Here is a 23,526-nt window from a genome sequence, read left to right on the forward strand (position 1 = left end):
CTTCCATATTTTCAAATATTTTGACGTGATAACGTCACGTCTTATAAATTCATACGCAGGCACACACACACACGTACAAACATACGCACACATTCAACTATCAGACCAGAGGTAGTGGACTATACAGTGAGACTACGAAGCACCGCACAAAGCGGAGACCCCCGAGTATAGGATACGCTGTGTAATGCATTCCATCTCATTCTTTTGCACGTTCAATATATATGTTTGTCTCTTTCTATAACGCCTCAAGTTTTCGTGTTACACTTGATTTTACTCCTCATATAATTTCCGTACCGGGCCCTATAACTCAAATCGTTTCTTAAGGAGTAAACTCCAAAATGTATCCTTTCCTTTTCACTACAAACGAGAATATCTTCACTATAATCAACTACAAACGATTCTGTAGGGAAATCTACCGATAACTTCGATTTTTTTCAAAATGGGGTGCTGACATTTTTTCAACCCCTTATATTTTATTTTTGGCACTACTACCAACGAAATCATTGTTACTACAAACAACTACATACAAAAACCTACAAGAATCAACAAAAAATAGTTAGGTTCTTTCAAGTCGGGTGCTAAGTTCACATAGGTGACCTTGAGCGTAGAAACTACGGAGCACTTGTCCCTGAAGTCGAGTTTTAGCAGGTAGCGAACCAGAAGTGCAGGAACCCTGCAACGCTTGTCCCTGAAGTCGAGTTTCTCTAGGTAGTGGACCTTGAGCGCAGAAACTACGCAGCGCTTGTCCTGGAACTCGAGTTACACGAGGAAGCGGACCCGGAGCGCAGGATCCAGGAGGTAGAGAACCCGTTACACTAAATCTGCGGAGCGCGATTCTCACACGTCTTCTCTACTGCGCGGTTGTTTCCAGACTGAGGAATTCAGCTAGCTGATTTTCGTCGTCGTCGATTACTATAGTCAAGAGAAAAAAATTTGGGTGACGTCACTTTCTGAATATCTGAACATCCGAACATCTAAACTCTAGTTTCGAACTTTAATACAATTAACGTCAGGCCTGAATATGATTGGCTGTAAAACGAGCATCGATCGAAAGACTGGGTACCAAGGCTGTGCTGGCCATCCTGAGTAAAAAAAAAAGATTGAAATTCGATCTGTTTTCGGAACGCCAAAGGTATGGATACCCCTTAGAGTATTTTACTATAGATGGTGTAAATGGATAACCGTAGTTCCAAAACCAGCATTTAATTTTGAATTTTTATCCTCAATTGCTGTCTTTCATCTAACACGTGAGTCAGGATTACAACGATAGCTTATTCAAAATTAATTACATTCATATGCTTATAAGAATATATTTGCATAAGATAATTGAAATCAATACATTTGGTAAAGTGCTTGTACTTGTTCTAAAAAGTAGCCACCGTTTTGTTGGCAATGAATCGGCAGGATTATACGTATTTCATATATTCAGCATAACCATACTCACATTATCGCAAAAATGCTATTCCTAATTACCATGAGCAAAATACTTAATAATTCTTCGAATTTAGAATTCCATTTGATCCAGAAATATTCCAGATACGGTCAACTGCAAGTACTTTTCTGGAATATATCGAATAAGCATGACACAATCTGTGATACAGATTTTAAGATATATATTTTTTCATTTAACTAACGCCGTTCCCTTTGGTCGTAAGTGAATCTCTAGTGCACAGCTTTTTTATTCAAAAAATCATAAAAACATTCTAAATCCAAGTGAATAATAATAATTAGATGATAGCATAGAGGTTCTGTTCAATTATGAAGAACGTTAAAACTTATTCTAAGACAATTGTAATGTGGGCTAGAAAATTATATTTGCAGTCCCTCGTGTGTTTCTCATAAGAAAATTTTCAACACGACGATTCATAAGATACATTAAATTCATATTTTACGTAAAACCTTTCTCCACAGCGGATAATATCTTACACTTCAAGCTGACAGTAATATTCGGGATACGGTCACTACCCATCGATATTGATTATCTTGGGCACATTGTGATTTATTTTACACTACCTACTTCTGTACAAATATGTAGACTGAATTTGTTAAGATAAAATCGTTGTAAATTTATTAACTCCTATACCAATAAGGTCTCAATAAGGCAAGGAAATTTTAGTGTAAATAATTATTTAAAATATATAACATAGCGAGGTATATGAATCAGCTGTGCTGAATATTCCCATACCTTTACCATTGTATTTTAATTTTTCTGATGGAATAATAAAAGATTATCCGTTAATTTTGAGTACGATTTCTCTTTAAATTGAATGGCTCCATAAGGTAATTTTTGAGTTACAAATATGAAGGGGACAAACAATAAATCATTGTATTGAAACGAATAAAATAAATGCTAGTTTAGACATAGGAATGATGATTTTTTGTTTCCTATACACGTATAAACAGTATAAAGTAAGATATCAAGCACTGCTGATCTGAATGTTGATCAATATTTACGACTTTATCATTATAGCTTGACTAAACACGGATAGATTCTTATTTTCTGTACAAACATTTCTTCTAATGAATTAACAACAAGTGGCGTTGTAAGTTGATTGGAGACATAGTGATACTCAATAAAAAATTGCTACCGAATCTCTAGTATATGTAGTACTATAAAACGTTTAATAATAAATTACCATCACGTAATTTTCAGGGCATGAAAGTTCGTACAACACGAATCACGTACTGTCTGCAAATTGGACATTCTGACAGCTGTTTTCCACAGTTGAGGCATGTTGCCATATGACCACATTCAAGCATTACACATTCGATGGGAGCATCCATGCATATTTTACATATGTCTTTAAATGGTAATTTTTCCAGATCTGTGAATGAATATTATTCAATTAAAGGATCAATTTTAATTTATTTGCACGATTAGTTTTGATCCACGATTGAGTTATTCTTACGAAAAACCTTATTTATGCAAAACTAAAAAATCACTTTTTAATATATGTACGTCTGCCCGTAGTGTAAAGTCTGATATACCTTAAAATTAAATTGTCTTGCATTTTTAATGAATTACTAAAAACACATTTCATAACCATACGGGACTGAATTTTTGTTGCTCCATAATTGCCCCTCAGATTTAAGGATAAATCCGAATCTTTAAAGGTTTCCTTACCCTCTCTAGATTTAACGTGGTGATGCCAGAGTCCTGAAGCTTTTTCCAATAATTCACCTCGCTCGATACAGCCTTTGTAATCAACTCTGTTTGTACTTAGCAAGTCTTTCAGTTGCTTTACATTCAAAGCTTCAAGTTCAGCTATGTCAGTTATATCGGATAACTTAACTGCGCCTGTGTGCTAAAGAAAAAAATATAGATATATTATGCGAATACAAATATTGATGGTAAAAACTGCCTAAACTTTCAGTAAACTTAATTCAGACATAATATTTTATTATCGGATAGCAACTAAGTGAAGTTTGGAGAGCGATCAACTTACGCTGTACAATTCCTTGACCATATCAGCGCGTTTCTCAAGATCAGCAGCAGCGTTTTCATCATGTTCAGTAATTAGAGGTTCTGGCCCACTAGCTTGACTATTTTCACTATCAGAGAGCTCTTCGATTTCAATGTTTCTAGGTGATACACCAACGGATGTTGCATTTTCTGTCTCCGGACAGCTAATGATTGGTGTTGCCTCCTCACTTGATGTCTGTGCATTCTGTCTAGTTTGGCTATCATTGCTATTAGATGGACTAGGTCTTGGATTTGGTACAGAATTGGAATGATTGAAGGAACTGTATTGAAGGAAAGAAAGAAAAGTAAAAATGATTAAATAGTGTTAAATATTGTTCGATCAGTTCTGTCCTCTCTCCTGATAAGTTGGCGGTAATTTGGTCATTGATGCAGCATCAATTAACATTGAGCAGCTAATGAATTTTACTCTAGGGTAGTCTTACCTGCTTAAAGTAGGTTCGTTGTCTCTTTGAGTCTGACTTGGATATTCTTGGGGCCTATTCGTCCTAGAATTAGTTGGTGCATTATTTGTAAAGCTTTGTGGCCTTGATGTACTGCTGAGTAGGTCTGCAGCACCAATAGTTGAAGCGAATTCGCGAAAGATATGCATATACCGATTATCCTCAGGATTGGACCCTGTTCTCTGATTGCTTGAGGCGCTGTCAGTCGCGTTTGCATGCTGTATAATAAGATTAACTAAATCTTCTTTTTCTAAAAGCAAATGACCAAAAACAGAGTGTGTGAACAAAGTTAATGCATTAGTTTTCACAAGCAGTAAAAACATTTTTCAAAGTCATTAAAGATGAATTTTCTCACCAACGCAGCCTCGAGTTGAAATTTTCTTGGCCATTAAATAGCGATGCAAATCTTTCGATCGCATTTCGAGTAAATTACTTCGTATCACAGGCCTTTGGGATAAAAGACGACATTTCTCACAGTTTAATCTCCTGTCCGCGGATCTTGTCATACAATTTGTGCAGTAGTAACGTAAGCAGTCAGTACATTGTTTCTGGAAATTGAATCAATTAAAAGGAAATGTAAAAGTCATCCTGGCTGATGTAGAACCCTCAACTTCCTATAAATTATTCAAACTATCTAAATTGACAGTTGTACTTTTTTTATCATGCATGACTTTGACCCGTCGCTGATAATCATTCTTCAGGTGGCCTGAGAATTGCAAATATTTATTGCAAAATTTTCTAGCTTCTACATTGCAGCAGGCGTATGCTTGTTGTGGAGTAGATATAAAAGGAAAAAAAACATTTTACATTCGACAGATACCTACACGCAATAACAATTGCCGCTTCGGTAGTATCAAAATTTGGTTGTCAGTTGAAGTTTCGGGAGAAATTGTGCATTAACGAAAATAGCAATTGTTTATATCGACGAATGATATTCTTCTGCATTCGTGTATTCCCGGTATTGAAGTTTATTACATGAATACGGGATTATAGAAGGTTATGTTTAATCGTTATTATTATTTGATTGGAACGGTATTAATTCAATATTGACGCAATATGTACTTACTTTTCTTTTGAATAAATTGAATTTTGTAGCACACCCTTCACAAGCCATTTTTCAGAAGGTTCCCTTCATATAAAGTACGGAACATCTAACGTAAATTGTAATATTCTAGGTTACGATCAAAGTCCTAACTTCGATGACCGAATGCCAGTTATTTGCACGCATAAAAAAGTTCCTCACTTTAGAATCCGTGTAGTATGAGTATTCAACACAGCTCGTGAACATTTACCTTGTAAATAATTTTGACCATGACATTTCTTTCTTCAATATACTTACGATATACCATACATACTATACAATATGTTTTTTTAATTTTGTTAACGCTATTTCAACAGTCAATATCAAATACGATCCGCCTATGTGACGATGTATATATGTATGTATGCGTATAGCTATCGCATGCGGATGCACCCATCGAGCTTACATAGGTATGTTACATACATACGTAAGTACATACTTGTAACAAGGATAAAAAATATTCGCTAAGAAAATCATACCGTCTTATAATTCTCGAATACACGCTGCTATCGCAGCTGGATGTGTTGAGCACTGATTATATTAGTGGTATGGAGTGAATATACTTATGTAGAGTATATTCGAAAAATGGTTAAAACAAGATTTATACAGATATAACAGATCGATGAAAAAGTTTTTTGTTTTTGACCCACAATTTGATTCGAAAACCTATTACAGTTGATTTATGGAGTATTCGTTTGCTAGTGAAATACACTATTAGAATTGATCAATTAATTGAAGTTTGAACGACAGTAACCCAAATGGTATTGCCAGATGGAATAAGCTTTTGGATTTCCGTACTATTTGAGATATACGCCTTTATACTAACATTTGAAATAGTGATGTGGTTTTTTCAAAATTATTAAGAGGATGCCTTGATCGACATTTTCGTATGTATCTCCAAATATCGAAGTCCACGTATCTCAAACGCGAAAAAGGCTTAACAACTCCAATCTATACGCAATTTTGAACAAAAACACTCCAATACATTTACCTTATTTGACGTAGAAATAAAGAAATGGCACGGATACTACGAAATCGCAATAGTAAATTCGTAGAATTCATGCCATTTCTTTATTTCTGTGCTGGATGAAAAGCTTTGAAGTGTTTTTGTAGCTCTTTGTCTCGTTTGAGATGTTACGTGGACTTCGATATTTAGAGATATATACATCAACTTCGAAATTGACCAGGACACTCGTTTAGCAGTCAACGTTATTGAATAAAATGTCTCAAAGGATAACAATCCTGGCTTCTAATTCTCGTCCAATAACGGAAGAAGATTATTTTAATCGAAAAGAATCTTAGTTCAAATTTAAATATAGTGAAAATTTTTGAATTTTTACTTTTAGAATTGTAGGCCGACAATTATACCTATTTACGCACAAGTCATTCATGGATATTTTTATATCTACACTAATATTATAAAGAGGAAAGATTTGATTTTTTGTTTGTTTGTTTGTTTGTTTGTTTGTTTGTTTGAAATGAATGGGCTCCGAAACTACTGGACCGATTTAAAAACTCCTTTCACCGTTGGCAAGCTACACTATTCCCGAGTGACATAGGCTATGTTACATTTTCAAAAAAATTAGGGATGCTTACTAAAACTTGAATAATCTAACCCAAGTTGTAAAAAAATAAACAAAAAATTTCCTTCGATCGCGTGCGCTGCGAAAACTATTAATGATAGAACAAAATGATGTATTACAATTTTTCAGGACAACTCACTGTAAACATTGTGTATTTTCTTTTATTATATTATTATGTGCCCGTGCGAAGCCGGGATGGGCTGCTAGTGTAGAAATAAATATTCAATTCATGAGCGTCGATAAGTTCGTATTGGTTCCGGAAGAAAACCGTAGAGATATGACCACTGAAATATGGATGTGACAATAGCTGCAAAGCATAGAGTTTGATAGTTTTTGTTGTTTTATAGTTTGTGGGTGGAAGGGGGCACCATGCCAACCATGTGAACCTTACGGTTAGACGATTGGTGGCAGCTTTTGAGTGTGTCCATGACGTCATTGGTTACTCGGTAACGTTCGACGAATCAAAAATGACCACATACGAGTTCCCCGCGCTAAAGCCAATCGGAATCCAACGGTACGTTGATACGTCTTCTCGTACATTCTACCCGCTGGACTCTTGTGCAATCTGTTGCAGATAGTTGAATTTTTGCATCAGCCCGAGAAAGTTTAGCGTAGGTCGTAGCTTTCTTCATCGTATCGTGTAATGTGCGAACGACATTTACCGCCTGACATCACGAGAGTGCTGACACGAAGGTGTGGCGAAGACTGCTGATAATACCGATTTGTTATTATTTTAAACCTTGCTCTCGTATCAATGGCAGAATATGAGCGTGTTGAAAAGTATCATCATAACTGTGCCTAAGGGTCTGTCAAAGACTTCGGGTTTTTCAACGCAAAAATTAAATTTTACAACGTCCCTGCTCACCGAGAATAACGCGAATAAGATCAACAATCGGAAAATGTCTACTACCGAGGATGACGCAGCGTTAGACGGTTCCATTATTGAACAAGAAATTTGTTTTCGTGGAAAGAAACGACGTCTCGATCATCTTACATGGGAAGAAAAAATTCAACGAAAGTAAGAAACAAATTTCATTACATTCTAGTAGCAAAAACTTTACTTATCCATGTTGCGTATTTCGAATTTAATTAATTCTTTCCGATTCTCTTTAGCTTCTCTCATAATCTGAAATTGCTGAATTTGTTATTCGTTGAGGATCATTCATACTTTTTACGGAATGGTACTCTTTCCTTTAGAGATCCAATACCATTGAAACATGATGCAGTGGTAAAAGTTATGGAGTGCATTGTCGTATTTAATTATCAGGCTCGTTCGATACCATATGTTTCATTGTAATTTACTCAACGCGATAAAATAAACACCTGATAGCTTGCAAAAATCGTCCGTACATTGATATTTGCACAATTTACCTACAGAGTTGATACGTTTACTATGTTTTCATTGGCACATTGATAGTTAGTAACATACACTGGCACTAGCATTAACAAAATTCCCATTGTTACTTGTTTATTACAGAAAGTTGAAGAACAGAGTAGCAGCTCAAACATCCCGCGATCGTAAAAGAGCAAAGCTTGATGAGCTTGAAGAAACAGTAAGAGTTCTCAGAGATAGAAACGAAACCCTTGCCCAAGAGTGTTCGGCATTAAAGTCGCAGAATGAGGTGCTTACAGTTGAAAATACTTCACTGAGGAGAGACTTAGAGTCGAGAACAACCACAGGAGAACAGCACTGTTCAAAGTGTCAGAGTAGTGTCAGTTGTGTTGCCCCCATGCAGGGATCTGCAGTATCCCCCAAATACCCTCTGCCGCAGGGTGGGGCAACCGAACTGGCACCAGTTCTGACCCTGACACAACCAGCCGCAACCCTGTGGAGGATTCTGACCCTCTACCTCCTCTCGAAGAATTGTTTGCAGACCTCCAAGGAGACGATTACATCGAGAGACTTGAAGAACTGGCCGAAAGCCTTCTGCGAGAGGTTACCGCCGAAGTGGAAGCAAATGCTAATCAATCAAGTGAACAAGTGAGTAATCGGTTGATTGCTTCAATACTATCAAACGATGATATGCATATAAGTTCAGGCAAATTTTTATTTATTGTCCAGGGCTTATCACTTTTGATAGATAACATGCACTAGTCAGAAATTTTGCTAAACTATTAGTGCCAGTAAACTGTAGTGAAATGTCATGTAATTCTATATAGCTCCTTAAATTGCTTGTATATGCAACCTTATTGGAGATCCCTGAAAAATGAATGACTAAAAGTTATTGTATATCTTACAAATTCAATGTAAAATCCATCATAATTGCATGCTACTGAATGAAATTTAATTTCAATATTACACAACGATAATAATTTGGATTTGGAGTGAACAAATATATTTTGTGCAATCTTAAAAGCCACATCAAATTCCGTAATAAAAGTACTGGGACAAAATGAAATCTTAACGTACGTGCGAAATGTTACCAAAGTGATTATTCCTGGAGATTTTATTGTTATTTGATAACTCTCTGCCTTGGGGAATGTGAAGCCTACTGGTGAATTTATATGCGTATACATTGAATATGTGTATGTATGAACCCTCAGTGGTTTCTCGACTAATTATATAAAATTAATTTCTCTTGAAGGTCAACCTCGCAAGGGATGCCCCCCAAGAATCTAGCGATACAACAAGAGTGGTGGGGCAGGCATCAGAAAATGTGGAAGCCGATAGAACTGGTCGAAGCATAGATGAAGCCTCTTCCACACCTGTTCAATATTCTGGCCCAAGCACAACTACTACATTTTGTACTCACACGCATGATGACACTGTCAATCCCACACATTACGAAAATTACGTTAAAGTTAAGGAAGAGCCAAATATAAATGACATGGATACAGTCTACGGTACTTACGACGAATCAACCAATTGCATAACAATTATATATCCAGGAGATGACAAGGATGGTATTGAAATTCAAGAAAGCGTCCAAGAAGTAACATCAGAAGTTATACACCCCGAAAAAGATTCAACATATTTTAGGCCCAGCCATTCGTTTGGTGGTCATTTATCGCCCCCTTACATGTCTGCAGATTCTATGTCTCCAGCAAGTCTTCATTCTGATGATATAGACATGGGGGAACCCTTAAACAAATTAGATCCAAATTTATCAGACGGGGGATATGAGTCTCATGGATCTCCAAATACAGAAACAATTAATTCCAATACTACGGCAGCCCTCACAGACCTCTGGCACGAAAGCTTTTCCGAATTATTTCCAAGTTTAGCATGAAATCGTGTGCTGCAGGCTGCAAGGCACTGAAGTACTGACTGCATCTGACTCATATCTGTGATATAAAATAATTTAATTTGTAGCGCAATTGGGACAAATTATGTTGACTTTGTAGATATTCTTTCATCATGGCATTAATAGTTTTTCTAATATTAATTTTAGTATTAAACTGTACATATGTGTACATCACACAATCGTGTTGCGTGTAAATAACTCAAAATTTATCATCTTTGGCATCTTTGTACGCGGTGTGTTTAAAAATGTACCTAGGTATTTAAACCATGTCATTTTTATTAATAGCACTTTATGGTGTCTTAATATTATTATTATTATGTAAATTAAATGTTTATTAACTAATTTTCATTACTTGTAACTTGTCAACTACGCGTATTATGTAAAATGCAATATGTTGAGCAAAGGTGCGCAGAATAAATGCTGATTACGGTCATGTAAGTTTTTTTTGTTATTAAATCTCACATACTATATCAATAGATATCTAATGATGTTACTAAATAGTGTATACTCATAAATATATGTATAATTACAATTTGGTGGTAAAAAAACGGGTAAAATTCGTATAATGATCATCTCGCTGTAGAAATTATTGAAGATGTAACAATTTATTACCACACGATTTATATGGAAGAACTGGAGTATTGGTGCAAACTTTAACGAGTACGGAAAAATGTTTTTTGTGGTTGGGTTGCACATAGAAAAAGAAACTTGAGTTATAATCAAAATAACAAAGATCATGTACCGTATCTTATTCCTGAATTTTACGTTTACGATTTGAATTGCTCAAAATGAATCTAGTATACAATTTCTTAATCTATTTATTTCATTCCTTTATCCTAACCTGGATTAGTTAACAAGTTAATGCGATCTCGTAATACCCAACAGTACACAACATTTTCAGACGAAGTTAATCAGAAAGATTTAATATCTATATGCGATATATGCTTTTTGCTATAAAAAACAAAGCAAATCAATAAAGATAGAAATAATAATAATTAGTTATAAATCCAAGAAAAGAAATAGAATGCTAATCAAACCGTTCATAAACTTATTAACTGTACATAAATTTACGTAAATATATATACATATATGCCTACAACAGTAATTCATAGTCGTATATGTAATATAAACTTTGAAAAGAAGGGGTTCCGCTGTAATATAATATTAGCAAAAGGCATCAAAATTTACACGTTCTACTGCAGTGGTTGGAGAGCAAAACATGCAGCGCTCTAAATTCAAATACTTTCAGTGACGTGATTAGTAGTATCATAATAATAATATATCAGTTAGTTATTACTACACCAGCCAGAGCTATAATAATGCAGTACCTCTACTTGTATTAAAATGTTACACAATTGTTACAATCAGCTACTGCAGGAGTTGCCAAATATAAAAATTGTATATCAAATGGTAAAATTATTCTGAAGGTGAGCCTTGTCTCGTGGTTACATATAACTGAATGTTTGAATAAAATTGTGTTATCCTTGTACGTAATGCATATTCGTCCACCTGTATGACGAATATAAAATATTACGATAGTATACATATCAAAGATAAAAGACAACTCCTTAGTTTGCTTTTTATGTGGGATAGTCTATCCTGTAGAAGAACATAATGTATGCATGCGTACATGTTATGTGTGTATACATTTTGTATGTTATTAAATTATTTTTAACCGAACAACTTATCAAAGCAGCCATGGCAGTATGGTTTGTCATTTTGTTCTTTGAAGGTTCCTTTATTCAATTGCTTCAGGCAAAACGCGCACACAAAGTGTTCAGGATGGAATTTTCGGAACATCGCAGTTATGCAGCGACCTGGAATCGATAGAACAAAAGAAATTAGAATCCTTTCAGATTAGCATGGGCGCTGATATGAAAATAGGGAAAGACCTACCAGTAATGGGCTTATGGCACCCAGCACATAGGGATCCTCGTTTTGCGTGATAATGAGTTTCGCAGTAAGGTAATCCTTCGTGATCGAAAAATGATCCGCCATGAAACGGTTGTCTACAGTCCTGTAACAAGGCAACGAATTATTTGTAACTGATGTTCCGTTTTTTATTGCTTGAATGAATCACTCATCAACTGATTATAAAATTTTCATCAATTCAAATGTTACCAGTACAATTTTTTGAGTACCGGTATATATTATTTTTATATATTATAGATGTATTTGCCATTCTGCTAATTACTGCGATAGACTAACTGTGAATCAGCCTCTCTGGGCTTATTCCGGAAGACTGCTATTTGCTAGTCCAAACTAATGAAAGCTCAGATAGAGACAAAAGTTCAATCTACAAGCAGGTATCTCGTGATTATTATAAAGCATCACTTCTAAAATTATTTCGTTTGGATTAAAATGTTGGCTGAATGGTGCACTTTGCTAAACTCCAAACTGAAACGCCTACATAGGTTGAAGTAAAAGCAGTTTTTCCAGAATGTGGATTGCATCAATTTCTGGGAACCTTTGCAATTTTTAAGAATTGTTGAAAATGAAGCTTCTTCAGGAAAAACCATTAGAGATGCATAAAACCAACTTTCTTTTATCTTCTTTGAAGCATAAAATCAATTTTCAGTTTCCAATATTTGTTTCAACGTTTTCTAAAACTGTCAAATTAGATATGAGAAAATTATATTTGAGTGATACTATTAGTTTAGTTTGAAGAGGCATAATACTAGAACCAAATTCTAACACGAATAAATAGAACTGCGTTTGCTTTCAGTGTATCCAACTACGTGAGACAACTTTCCAAAGATTTAGACTTTTTATCTCTTTATAATGCTTCAAAAATCCTGAAAATTATTGTTGTAAAATTGCATTTTCGAGAAATTACTGTTATGTTCATCGATATGCCAAAAATGCACCTATTAAAGAAATAAAAAAAACTATTTACAAAGAACGTGTAAATACTTTTTAAGATATAAACTGACGATTCAGAACGATGACAGAGAAAACGTCAGGTGCATGAAATTTTGTACTCTATTAAGCGCATTTCGTTTAGTGTGGACATTGTACTCAGAATTCGTGTAATAAAAATAAATTCTCGTATTTTCCTGAAGCCAACAAAGTATGTAACAGGCGTGTGAAGACGTGACAAAACATAAAAATAGTATGTTCACATTATGAAATACAAACAATTTCCAGACTCATGAATGTATATCCAAGCGATCTAAATATAGCGACAACTCAATATGCTTGGCCAGAGACCAAAAACTATTGGCAGCAAACTACCCAAAGTGTCTTCGCTCTTCAGCCTATATTTTATTCAATCAGTTATCTCCAACAAGTTGACAACGGTCATCTCTGAACAGGTGCATGCACATGGATAATTTGACCACAGAATCCTTGTAGTTACATGAATTTTGGTCAAATCGTATAAAATACTACAACATGCTTCCTGCTTATGCAGAATTGACCTAGGCATATTTGACATTGCATTGCTGCTTTGCATTTGCAGCTTCATTATCGATTTCGGTGTTCAATCTGTAAAAACAATCCTAATAAGGATTTTCTGTATCTGCCAAAATTCGAAACTTTTGACCTTTCGCAACACATGGCACACTCAAACTTATGATTAGGTCATGTACAGAAATGGACTCTGATGAATTTGGATTTGGACTGAACTCGTGTCGGCGATATATGACACGAGACGTAACGAGAGTCCACTTGGCTGCTCTGACCTCTAGTGTAGTGTGTGCTTGTTTGTTTTTTTTTTATTTTTTTTTTTTTATTATGTTTGTTTTAACATTTTTTATGTTTATTCATAGTTTTGTTTTATACAGTACAAACAATCTCATAATGACAATTATTTACCATATAGGATAATTTAAGAGAATGCAGCAAATGAATGTATTATGCAGATTTTTTTCTCAATTACTCAATGCATCAGAGTATCGTTATATAATGATTTTGGCTTATTTGTAAGAGTATCCTAAGCTTGAGTTGTGTGTGCATGTGTTGTGATCAGTGACTAGACCAAAGCGGAGGGTGCAACGATGCTGCAGATTGAATCGTACCTAAACGAAGGTCATCACCTATTTTGGCTGTTCAGGGTTTCAGGGGGACTCCGCATTAGTGGAGTCAAGGGCATATGGGGCCATGGGGGGTGAGCATTGCATATCATTTAATTGGTGATGACCAGCGTTAAGGAAAAAGAGCAAATCTGCGCTAGACTTATGCCTCTTCTTCCTCTTCTTCTTCCTCGTCTTCATCTACTCCAACGCACTTTGGGCATACTGGCTTTCCTTCCATCGCATAGAAGGATTTACCAGAAACTGGTTTCTTGCAATCCTGGAATAATCAATTATACAAAACAACGGAACAAACTCGTTTCCAAAATACCACCTGATCTTGTACCTGAAATTATGAAAACATTTGCGAGGATAAAAGTTGTCCAGTGAGATCAAACCTACCCTGCAGACAAAGCAGTCTGGATGCCACTGGCTGTTGAGAGCGGAGATATAATTTTCCATTATTGCGCGATTACATCCACCACATTTGGGTGCAAACATGTCGAAGTAATCTTCGCGGCAATAAGGTTTACCGTCGCGTTCATGGAAACCGTCTTCTCCAAACTGTTTGCCACACTGAGCGCAGAAAAAGTGCTCTGTATGCCACGTTTTCTCCAAGGCAGTTACGCATTTCTAGATCAGAGAAATGAAGAAATTACGGTTTGCACTGAACGTATTTAGGAATTTTGTCAGCTATAAGACGAAATCTTACATCAAGAATTGGGCCATTACAGTAGGCACATCGAGGAGAGAATAAGTTGTGATAATCCGGCTCGCAGTAGGGGTGACCATCTCTCTCGAAAAAGTTACGAGTGCCCAACTCCTGGTTGCAATGGGTGCAAGTAAAGTGCTCCGGATGCCACGTCTTTCCAAGAGCAGTGATCACCTGTGCGTCAATACAAAAAAATTGGATAATTCCCGTTATTTTCCGTATTTTTTCCCAAGTTTAAATTTCTTTAAAATTAAGGTAGGCATTTCCACCTGTCCAACAATGGGCTTTTCGCACGCGTTGCAGCAACCCTTCTGAGTTGTATTTACTCCTTGACGACTCATGTCTGCCTGAAGGTTTCCTAGCATAGAATCTAACTGATTCTGTTTTATTTGAGTTGCAGCTTGGGCGTTATGACTCTCCCCGTGCTGTGGTTGGTAATGATGGGTAGTATGAGTCTCCGAAATATGGATCCTGGTCAGCGGTCCTTCTGCTGGCTGCGGACTCGGTGAGCTCTTGGTAGCTTTATTTGGTTTAGCGTACGGGGAGTCAGTCACCGTCTGATGTTGGTGAGTGCTACCATTAATCTGTAAAAACGAAGAAAACAATGTTTATCAGTCGTTTATTTCGAGCCACAAGAAATATCCACAAGTAAATTGCGAGTAACGGTGTTAACCAAATCTAGAGCAGAACGAATCTGGAAACTAGGCTGTTATGTGGGTGGTGGTTATTAATAGATATATGAGTCTTGTTAATGAGGTCAACTCTTCCTGCAGTATTCCAAGATTGTTTATCCGTAAACGTGCGGAATGTCAAACGATGCAATTAGTCTGATACGTCGAAGCCATAAGATAGGTATTGGTGTGATTAGGTAAAAGTGTAACGAAAGAAAAGTGGCAGAGACCCGCAGGAGATGTCGACCGGTGCGGACGAGCTTGCAAACTGGCAGAAAGCTTCGAGGAGATCGGTGGTTGACTACGACCCCCTCCCTCAATATTTTCCCCCACGCATTTGCCGAAAGAACAAGAAGATCAGAATAAGATGGGCAAACGGAGGGAAGAGAGGAGTGCAGACACTGAGCAATGGGGCTGCTTGGTGGATGGCGGAACGAAAGCTATTTCGGTAACCTGGGGAGCCAAGAATGGGCAGAGGCAACCTCCAAAACACAGGTTTCTGGTACCGCAGGGAATAGGCTTCACTGTCACTGCCGTGTTCCAGCAACACTCGGGAGAGAGGCTCTATGATAACACCACATGTGACGCGATATTTTTACGTATTTTGTGCCAAGTTCAACTGTATACCAGAGTGAATCTTTACACATTCAAAGTTTTTTTTGTTCTCTTTTCGCTGTTCTAATTTTTTTGTAATAGCGTATGCACAATGAAATTGCAACGTAACTGTCATCGATCGTTCCAAAAACTAAACGGATTTCAAAGATTTCATGTAATTCAACAGAACTTGATAAGGTTTCGTCAAGTTTCATCGAATTTCATCGAGATTAGACAGCGCTGCATGTTCATCATCAAGTCACAGCGATGTTTCAAAGCAAAAGAGTTTGTTAGTGAAACTACAATATTCCATATTACTAGTGTCAGTTATTTTAGTTTGTTTAGGTGATATTCTTGATGCATATTGTAAAATATTTCTTCAGGGTTCATGGGAATTTTCAATCCTTGTAATGCTTCAAAAGAGTGATGAAGATTGTATTTAATTTTGTCGAATATCGAAGTTGAACGGATTTTATTGGCTGCCATGAATGATAATTATAGATTTCTACTTACTTTAAACTCAGAAAGTGAGGCCATGAGGTCATCCAATTCCTTGGTGGCATTACTAGCTGCGTGTCCATTTGCTAAGCTTGGATTAGTCTCGGTCCTAGTAACCAAGGATTCTCGCTGATTTTGAGCATATCCTTCGTAGACGGGTTGTATCTCAGTTGATGTCTCTTGGATGGTAACGGTTACTTTACCATCTTGCGGATACTCGCTGTAGCAATTATTTAATTTTCGTATTTTCTAACTAGCCAATTGCATTATTTAAGTTGAGTGAGAAAATCATTAACGTAAACTGAATGATCATTTATTCATATAATAATTTCGAAATCAAATAGTATTCGAAGCATCATCCAATCGAATTACACCATGAAAACTATAGATACAGATAATCAGTTTAGGCATGGTAATTGATAACTTGAAACTATTCGAATGTAAGACTGAAAAAGTATTGCAAGCAAAATTCACCAAACAAAATTGTTAGTCATAAATTCAAGAGCATACCCAGCAGGAACTGCAGTGCTTAGTTCTTCGAGAAGAGAATCTACCGTAGGTCGAGTTGTTGACAGGCTACTCGGTGAGCGTAACATTGGACTATTAGCACCTCCATTTAGTCGCCCAGTCGATCCTATGCTGTCTGAAATTATACAATGGAGATGGTGACATTCTCTGAATGCCGATAGAATGTTGTTGTGAGAATAATTATTTGAACTGTCACCAAGTCGTTGAACCTGTGTAATTAATTATTTGATCACTAACTGAGTCAGTCTTTCCTCAAGATATATATGAATGTTTAGCAAAGAGTAGATGTAAAGATCTGCAGTGTTTAGACAGAGCGCAATATTAGCTTCCTCAATTTATTGTTAGTAAATTTTCTAATTTGGCATACGTTGATGCCAATCCTGAGAAGAACAGTCTATACTCCAAGGTCGACAGCGAATGACGTTGAAGCTACTTTAGAATAAATTCGACGCGGATAATAATGGCCCCAAAAATAGAGACAAGAGAAGTCACCTGTCACCACCGGATAACAGTTTATTTTACACATCTGACGCTGATTGGCATATGCAGAATATCATTCTGAAAATTTGAACTTCGCAACTAATTCCTAATCAGTAATCAATTCCATTTTATTACTTGTATTGTAAAAAAAACTTTCTTCCAAAAAACTCTGTGGTGATTTTTCTTAAAGATGTTTAGATCCATTTTTCTAATTTCTTCTACAATTCGTCTTTTTCTTGAAAAAATCACAACATTCTATATTCTGATTTGATATTGCATATTCTGCATTGTTCTGTAAATTCGTAGCAATACATTACGAACTGGTTTGTAAATTTCTCAACTTTAAATTCACATCCAGTCAAACAGTGTAATAAACAAAAATACATATTTGAACAAAAACTAAGTTATCAATTAATTATTCGATTCAACTACAATTCACTTGATTCAAATAAAGTTCAATTGAATTAGGTGAATTTCATTTTGAGAAATAGGATAACAACATACTCAAGTCGATATTCTTAATAATTGAAATAATTGAGAATGAAAAAACGACTTCAATTAATTTGAGATTACAAGAAAGTAGAGTTTTAGAAAAATAAATAATTTAATTCGAAAATTTGTACGTAGAGTGACTCAGTATTAATTCTAATCTCAGATTGCTTCTGAAAAGATATTGCAAAGCGATGTATAAAAACATTTCGCCAGGGTCAATTGATGGTGAAATCTGTTCCGACGTTGATACACAAGTAAATTGTTGTTACTGGGACTTGAAAATGAGTTGGAGTTGGCAAAGCAAAGGAGAGACGGGGTGTAAACGCAAATTGAGTGTATGCATCATACCTCTTTCTTGAAGATGCGCATTATAGTGTGCATTGCTAAGATCCTGAAGCAGCGTATCCAGCTCTGAGAGATTATTGTTCAGAGATGGCATCTTTCCACCGTGTGCGGTCTGAGAATGAGGAACATTGCCAGATCTGGTTATCGATTCCTCGATCGCTTCGCGGTTCTGGTAAGTAGGCTGCAATGTAACGTGAATAAAAAAATTAACAATGACTTCTAGAAAAGCTGTTATCAGTTAGGAAAGTAAGAGAGTAGAAAAGGTCAGTTAACCAACATTTTTGACAACTTCTTCCTTCTTGCCAAAGATGACATCAGAAACTAGCAAAGTAAAACGCAGGTATTGTTTCAAAGACTTGCGGAAGTTTTAAAAAGACCTTGGAATATAATTATGTAAGGACTTTGAGTGCAGGTTGCATAGGTGAAGGCATAAGAATAAAGTTGAAAGATAAAATCAGGAAAATATTTGCCAACAGGGAAGTGTTTGTGCATTATAGACGAAAGAACCAACGGATGTGCTTCAATTAGATATGCCAACATAGGTACTATACCTCCATATGACGTAAATGTTTTTCATAGACTTAAAAGTGGAGCTGTGCAAGGTTTCTTTCAGCTGTGAAATAAATTCTCGTAATTTTTACCTAGCTCCAAGTTTTTAATCATATACAAAAATGGCGATCAACGATATGATTTCGTTCAGGTAAAAAATTACACCAAACTTGTCGAGCAATTTTTATAACATGAGTAATAACCATTATTTTCATATACGTGACCATTAATATTTTGCTACGAATCCAGACCCTGCATCATCATCATACAGTATGAACCTTGCACCCAAAAGTTTCTAGTTGTAACGCCATCATGCGATAAAAGTTATATTTTCACATGGCTTTGAAACGGTTAATGCGGCGTAGATTTATATGGTAGGTATATGATAATTTTATTTTCCGTAATAAAATGGTATAACACTACATCCGGTCGATGGAAACTGGGTTGCTGAGTTGTCAGGCCAAAAATATCCAACGCAAGCAACAGAAACATGTCAGCAAACTAACCACATCGTTGAAGTATTAAGCCACGACCCGTTACGTGAGAAACGAAAATTTACGCAAAACTTGCAAAGAGAAAGACTCGCAGTTTCTTTCACAGTTGACCAAAAAGAGTGACGATCATTTTTATTGCACATCTGTTATTTGTGCAGAATTGTACAAAGACGAGGGAACGAGACCTGAATTTATATTTTAATTGTAAATTTTACAAAAACGATACGAAAATTGAGCAGCCGAATGCTGATCTATGCGAATCAAAATTGAATTATTTACATCACACAAATATCAGATATCGCTGGAAACATATTTTAGACGAAAATTTTTAAATAATTAATAGGAGAGAAACTGCCAACATTATAAAATTTCACAAAATGCTCTGGACCAGAACGAATGAAAACTTGAACGACTGCCAATTTATATAAATTAGGTAAATTATCAGTCACAATTACTTACGATCCATCGAATTTTAAATAGAAGTCAATAAAATTGATAAAAATTATAAACAAAATTGTTGAAAGATCGATTGTGGCTACAATTTTCGATCGAAACGATATACGTCAAATTTTTTACCGCGGTGAGCGTTCGAAAATAAATTTCAATCGCGGCGTTCTGCGAACTTGAATTTTATCGCATAATGTTGAACTTACGGGTATTGTGAAATATAGTGTATCAGATACATAATGTATGTAGATTTACAAATAAGCTTTTGATCAATTGGGACGGATAGCAAATGAAATTACTCCGTAACCTTATGTGCAAATTTTCCTATGTGCCAAGTTCACTCTGCACTACCTGGTTTTTTGAGTATTACAGTTTACATAATAGGGTATGATTTAACTTAAAACTGTGAATTCGATACAAAACATAAAATGTTGTGAAACAAATCCGACATATGCAACTATCCCTTTTTTCGAATATATCAAAGAGTTATATAAGAGCTCGATAACCTGAATTACGATATTCTGATGAAATAAAATCGGGAACAGTGACGTCATTAGTTTGGTTTTTTCCACACATTTTTAGACACTTTATATTGGTTGAAACCCAAGCGTGATCAAATTATCCAATTGGCCTAGGAAAAAATGATTTTAATTAACCATAAGGAAGAAAATTCCTGGAATAGATCAGTTTCCCTAGTTTTTGTTATTGTTGTTTTATTATTTGAAAAATTATCGTTCAAACTATAATTAAGACTCAGTTTTTCCGGGCTCAGAAAGACACGCGTTGATAGCAAGAGCCGAGCAAAATATGAGACACTATACATAGGCATAGCTGTGCAGGATCGTGATGATGAACCTAAAATAACATATACTACACATTATAAAGTGTATAAATTTGCAGAAAATACGGGTGAAAAAAAAACTGATATAAATCATTACATATTTCCCTGAATCAACCGCGGATGAAAAATAGATAGACAAACAAAAAGAAATCGGTTTCGATGATGAAAAGTACAAGATCGGGTGCTGCAGTATACTTAGATGTTCGTTTTTCCAGACGTTTATTGGGTCGAGTGTGGAGCTTGTTTTCGGCCCGATACAGTGCGGCATTTATTTATAGATATAATAATAGTTAATTATATCTTGGTGCCGCGTGTCGTGGTGGTGGGTGATCCACGGCACTTCAATCCTACACATTCGCCGCTCATTCCTGTTCTCTCAAACTTTGCACACGTTCAAAACCGTCACCGGGATTCTGATATACGTATATAGATGATACGTAACGCTATGGCTATATCTCCTCGTCTCTCATAAAATTCTAAAGTTTTTCGGCGTATGTTCGCTAATAACTCCAGAACTACTGTACGGATTTTGATTCTTTTTTTTTTCTATGGATAGCTACAACGTCCATCTATATTTTAGGTTACATTACGTTACAACCAGATAAATAGTTTTCGTGATATAACGATATTTGTCAGTAAAGTCGGAAAGCGATTACACACTGATGAGAACGCTTACTAAACTCTTACACATAGAGGAAAGTTATGTGAAAGAATTTTCAAAGTCGCGATGATTTCTACAAAAAAAAAAATCCCTAGAACATATGGCTATGTCTTATAGTTTCGACACCAAAAACATTTGAAAACATCAACGAACGGAATCGCGACAGGCTGCGAGTGTATAATACAAATCAGTTTGAAGATTGTAATGTTATTGTAATGATACATCTTTAGAAAAAGCCGTTATTATGCAAATTCAGGATTACATGATATTTAGCAAACCGTTAAAACAGTAACAAGAAACTTAGACTTTATAAATTTAACTTCTTCAGTTATTCTAAAGGTGCCAAATAGTAATTTTTTGTTTCAACGTTTCTATACGTTAACGTTACTAACTTCAGTCTACCCGGGTGAAAATTTCGTATTATTTCCTACAAAATTGTAAATATGCATAGTTTTTCGTAACGAATTGTTAATTCTCTTTAAAAATTGTATTAGCTTGTAGATTTTTTATTGGAAAAATACAAATTTTCATCAAAATATAAAAGTTTTTATAAGAAACTATGCATAATTACAATCACTTGTACGAAAATTGTACGAGGTGTCCCAATTTCCTTGAAAATTCGTAGAAAATCGTAGAAATTATTTTCACCAGGGTCGTTAATACAACACACAACGTATGTAATACTGCACGTGGAATTTTCCCGCTTTTTCAACCCCCCCCCGCGCTTCGCGGATTTTATTTTTCGTAATCCTATTTTCTTAAAAATTTTAAAGTCTGCAGTCTCCAGGCCTGACGCCACGCATGAATCGCTCCGAAAAGGAGGCGGCGGCAGTGGCATCAGACGGCGAAAATACACACACCGCCAGCCAAGACCGAAAAGCCTACGATTCGTTCTCATTCCTCGTTCGCGCGTAAATTCGATTTACAATGCCGTTTTTCTTATTCTTCGGACCTTTGTAAATATACTAGAAACACCGGAGTTTTTCGATACATATGTACAGACCTGTCCTCCGCAGTTCAACCTATAGTTTTTTTATTGATCGCACCTTTCGTTAGAGTTCTTGCATCGAGAGAAATTTCTATAGTTGATATTACTGTAGAGTTGTTAATTATTATCGTTTTTTATCACAAACGAAAAAAATGATTCTGAATACGAAATGAAAATGAGTTTTGTGGCTATAACTAGAAAATCTAGTATACAATGTGTTACTACAATTTTTGATTATCATCACTTGTACTATATTTTACATTCTACTTATACGTTGCGATGATTTGATGTCAATGCAACAATAAATAGCGGATGTTGAGGCCTCGTTTGATTGAAAAAATGTAGGAAACTAAATGAACAGATTCAATGTCGCAATAACCAGAAAACTTACACTAGATAGTTACTTGCATACCAAATTTTCTTCTTCTAATTTAAACAATATTCAAACCGTTGTTGTAGCGACACTTATTTTACTCAACTTTCCAGTAATCGTAGCAAATAAAATTTTGTTCAGTATGGGTAATTTGAAATTATCAATACCCAATGATTATTTTTGCAGTGTGTATGACGACGAAACTGTACGGAGATTTGTAGCTTCCGGCGAAAGAATTAACAGGAAAATTGATACATATGATATATATTTTATCTTAAATCGATGCCTGAAGGGAATTCTCAAATAAATAAATTATTTTCAACGCAAGGTGGTTTCATCGCAACACGAATTGGGAAAACAAACAAGTGTCAGTCAATTGATGCGAATGAGTGTCAAGGCTCTGCAGCAGCGAATACATACACGGAGCAACTGCTGCCGGGGTTCCAGTTTCAAAAATCCACACACGTATCTGCGTCTATTAATAATATCGACTTTTGGCCCCTACTCCGCGATACTCGGATATCTCACGTATATCTATGTATACTATGCCAAAGTTATAATATACGCAAAAGTTCGAATTCTAGGCTACTTTTTTGTCGCGTAACTATAATGAAGCTTTGTGCGGATTGCTGTTATTTGCATACATCGGAATGAATGTCTTGTATTACATCTCCTCGAAATCTATGTATAACACGTTTATAGTATAACGTGGCGTTAATGGAGCTTTAAATTTACAGACACTTTTGAGTTTTTACAAAAATAGTAAAACAGTTATTTTCGAAATAGTTATATGATTCTGCACTTTTATGCTGAAGTCAAATCTACCTTTTCTTCACACTTATCTATTCTTTAAAAAATAAAAACTAATCGTTGAATACTTCAATCTTCGGATAAATTTTTTTTTTTTCAAATATAGTAACAAATGTTACTGATACTGAAGAAAAAATTGTGGTCATGAATCATTTGAGGCAGTATATGTATAATATATTCAACAGGGGCATCATCGA

At 35.6% G+C, this 23,526-nt stretch overlaps 3 protein-coding genes across 11 annotated transcripts in view; 1 reads left to right on the forward strand and 2 right to left on the reverse strand.

Moving 5' to 3' along the window:
- Window positions 1-1,294: 1,294 nt before the first annotated feature.
- LOC124183626 (E3 ubiquitin-protein ligase RNF34) lies at window positions 1,295-5,387 on the reverse strand. 4 transcript variants are annotated; one of them, XM_046572336.1, is made up of 7 exons: window positions 4,991-5,380; window positions 4,280-4,472; window positions 3,907-4,174; window positions 3,447-3,744; window positions 3,125-3,305; window positions 2,637-2,825; window positions 1,295-1,560 (listed from the first exon to the last, which is right to left on the reverse strand). In XM_046572336.1, exons 1-6 carry the CDS (start codon window positions 5,036-5,038, stop codon window positions 2,650-2,652), a joined length of 1,164 nt encoding a protein of 387 aa, XP_046428292.1. In that variant the 5' UTR covers window positions 5,039-5,380; the 3' UTR covers window positions 1,295-1,560; window positions 2,637-2,649. The 4 variants fall into 4 exon arrangements, with proteins under 4 accessions (XP_046428292.1, XP_046428291.1, XP_046428293.1 ...); XM_046572335.1 differs by having other exon boundaries at window positions 1,295-2,825; window positions 4,991-5,379; XM_046572337.1 differs by lacking the exons at window positions 1,295-1,560; window positions 2,637-2,825 and having other exon boundaries at window positions 2,845-3,305; window positions 3,907-3,969; window positions 4,078-4,174; window positions 4,991-5,387.
- Window positions 5,388-7,157: 1,770 nt separating this feature from the next.
- LOC124183627 (X-box-binding protein 1) lies at window positions 7,158-10,271 on the forward strand. The gene is made up of 3 exons (XM_046572339.1): window positions 7,158-7,606; window positions 8,066-8,569; window positions 9,174-10,271. The coding sequence occupies exons 1-3, from the start codon at window positions 7,353-7,355 to the stop codon at window positions 9,274-9,276; spliced, it is 861 nt and encodes a 286-aa protein (XP_046428295.1). The 5' UTR covers window positions 7,158-7,352; the 3' UTR covers window positions 9,277-10,271.
- The window catches only part of LOC124183624 (leupaxin), a 48,154-nt gene continuing 34,890 nt past the window's right edge, over window positions 10,263-23,526 (reverse strand). For 5 of the 6 annotated variants that reach the window (XM_046572330.1, XM_046572327.1, XM_046572331.1 and 2 more), the window contains exons 3-10: window positions 18,170-18,347; window positions 16,832-16,964; window positions 16,337-16,541; window positions 14,828-15,142; window positions 14,559-14,732; window positions 14,249-14,479; window positions 11,730-11,850; window positions 10,263-11,650 (exon numbers count right to left, since the gene is read on the reverse strand). In XM_046572330.1, the coding sequence (XP_046428286.1) occupies window positions 11,505-11,650; window positions 11,730-11,850; window positions 14,249-14,479; window positions 14,559-14,732; window positions 14,828-15,142; window positions 16,337-16,541; window positions 16,832-16,964; window positions 18,170-18,347 (1,503 nt within the window). In that variant the 3' untranslated portion in view covers window positions 10,263-11,504. Of the gene's footprint in view, window positions 11,651-11,729; window positions 11,851-13,370; window positions 14,127-14,248; window positions 14,480-14,558; window positions 14,733-14,827; window positions 15,143-16,336; window positions 16,542-16,831; window positions 16,965-18,169; window positions 18,348-23,526 lie in introns of those variants that run through there. The other variant, XM_046572332.1, reaches the window with a different exon arrangement.

This window comes from Neodiprion fabricii, chromosome 5 (assembly GCF_021155785.1).
Source record: "Neodiprion fabricii isolate iyNeoFabr1 chromosome 5, iyNeoFabr1.1, whole genome shotgun sequence".
In the NCBI taxonomy this organism is placed as follows: domain Eukaryota; kingdom Metazoa; phylum Arthropoda; class Insecta; order Hymenoptera; family Diprionidae; genus Neodiprion; species Neodiprion fabricii.

Excerpts from the sequence above, each read along its gene's own strand:
- LOC124183626 (XM_046572334.1), bottom strand. The coding sequence starts at position 5,038 with ATGGCTTGTGAAGGGTGTGCTACAAAATTCAATTTATTCAAAAGAAAA. Across the intron at positions 4,175-4,279 it reads TTCAACTCGAGGCTGCGTTG|AAAAAGAAGATTTAGTTAAT; the intron begins GTGAGAAAATTC and ends ATTTGCTTTTAG. Across the intron at positions 3,745-3,906 it reads AACGAACCTACTTTAAGCAG|TTCCTTCAATCATTCCAATT; the intron begins GTAAGACTACCC and ends CCTTCAATACAG.
- LOC124183627 (XM_046572339.1), top strand. The coding sequence starts at position 7,353 with ATGAGCGTGTTGAAAAGTATCATCATAACTGTGCCTAAGGGTCTGTCA. Across the intron at positions 7,607-8,065 it reads GAAGAAAAAATTCAACGAAA|AAAGTTGAAGAACAGAGTAG; the intron begins GTAAGAAACAAA and ends TGTTTATTACAG. Across the intron at positions 8,570-9,173 it reads CTAATCAATCAAGTGAACAA|GTCAACCTCGCAAGGGATGC; the intron begins GTGAGTAATCGG and ends TTTCTCTTGAAG.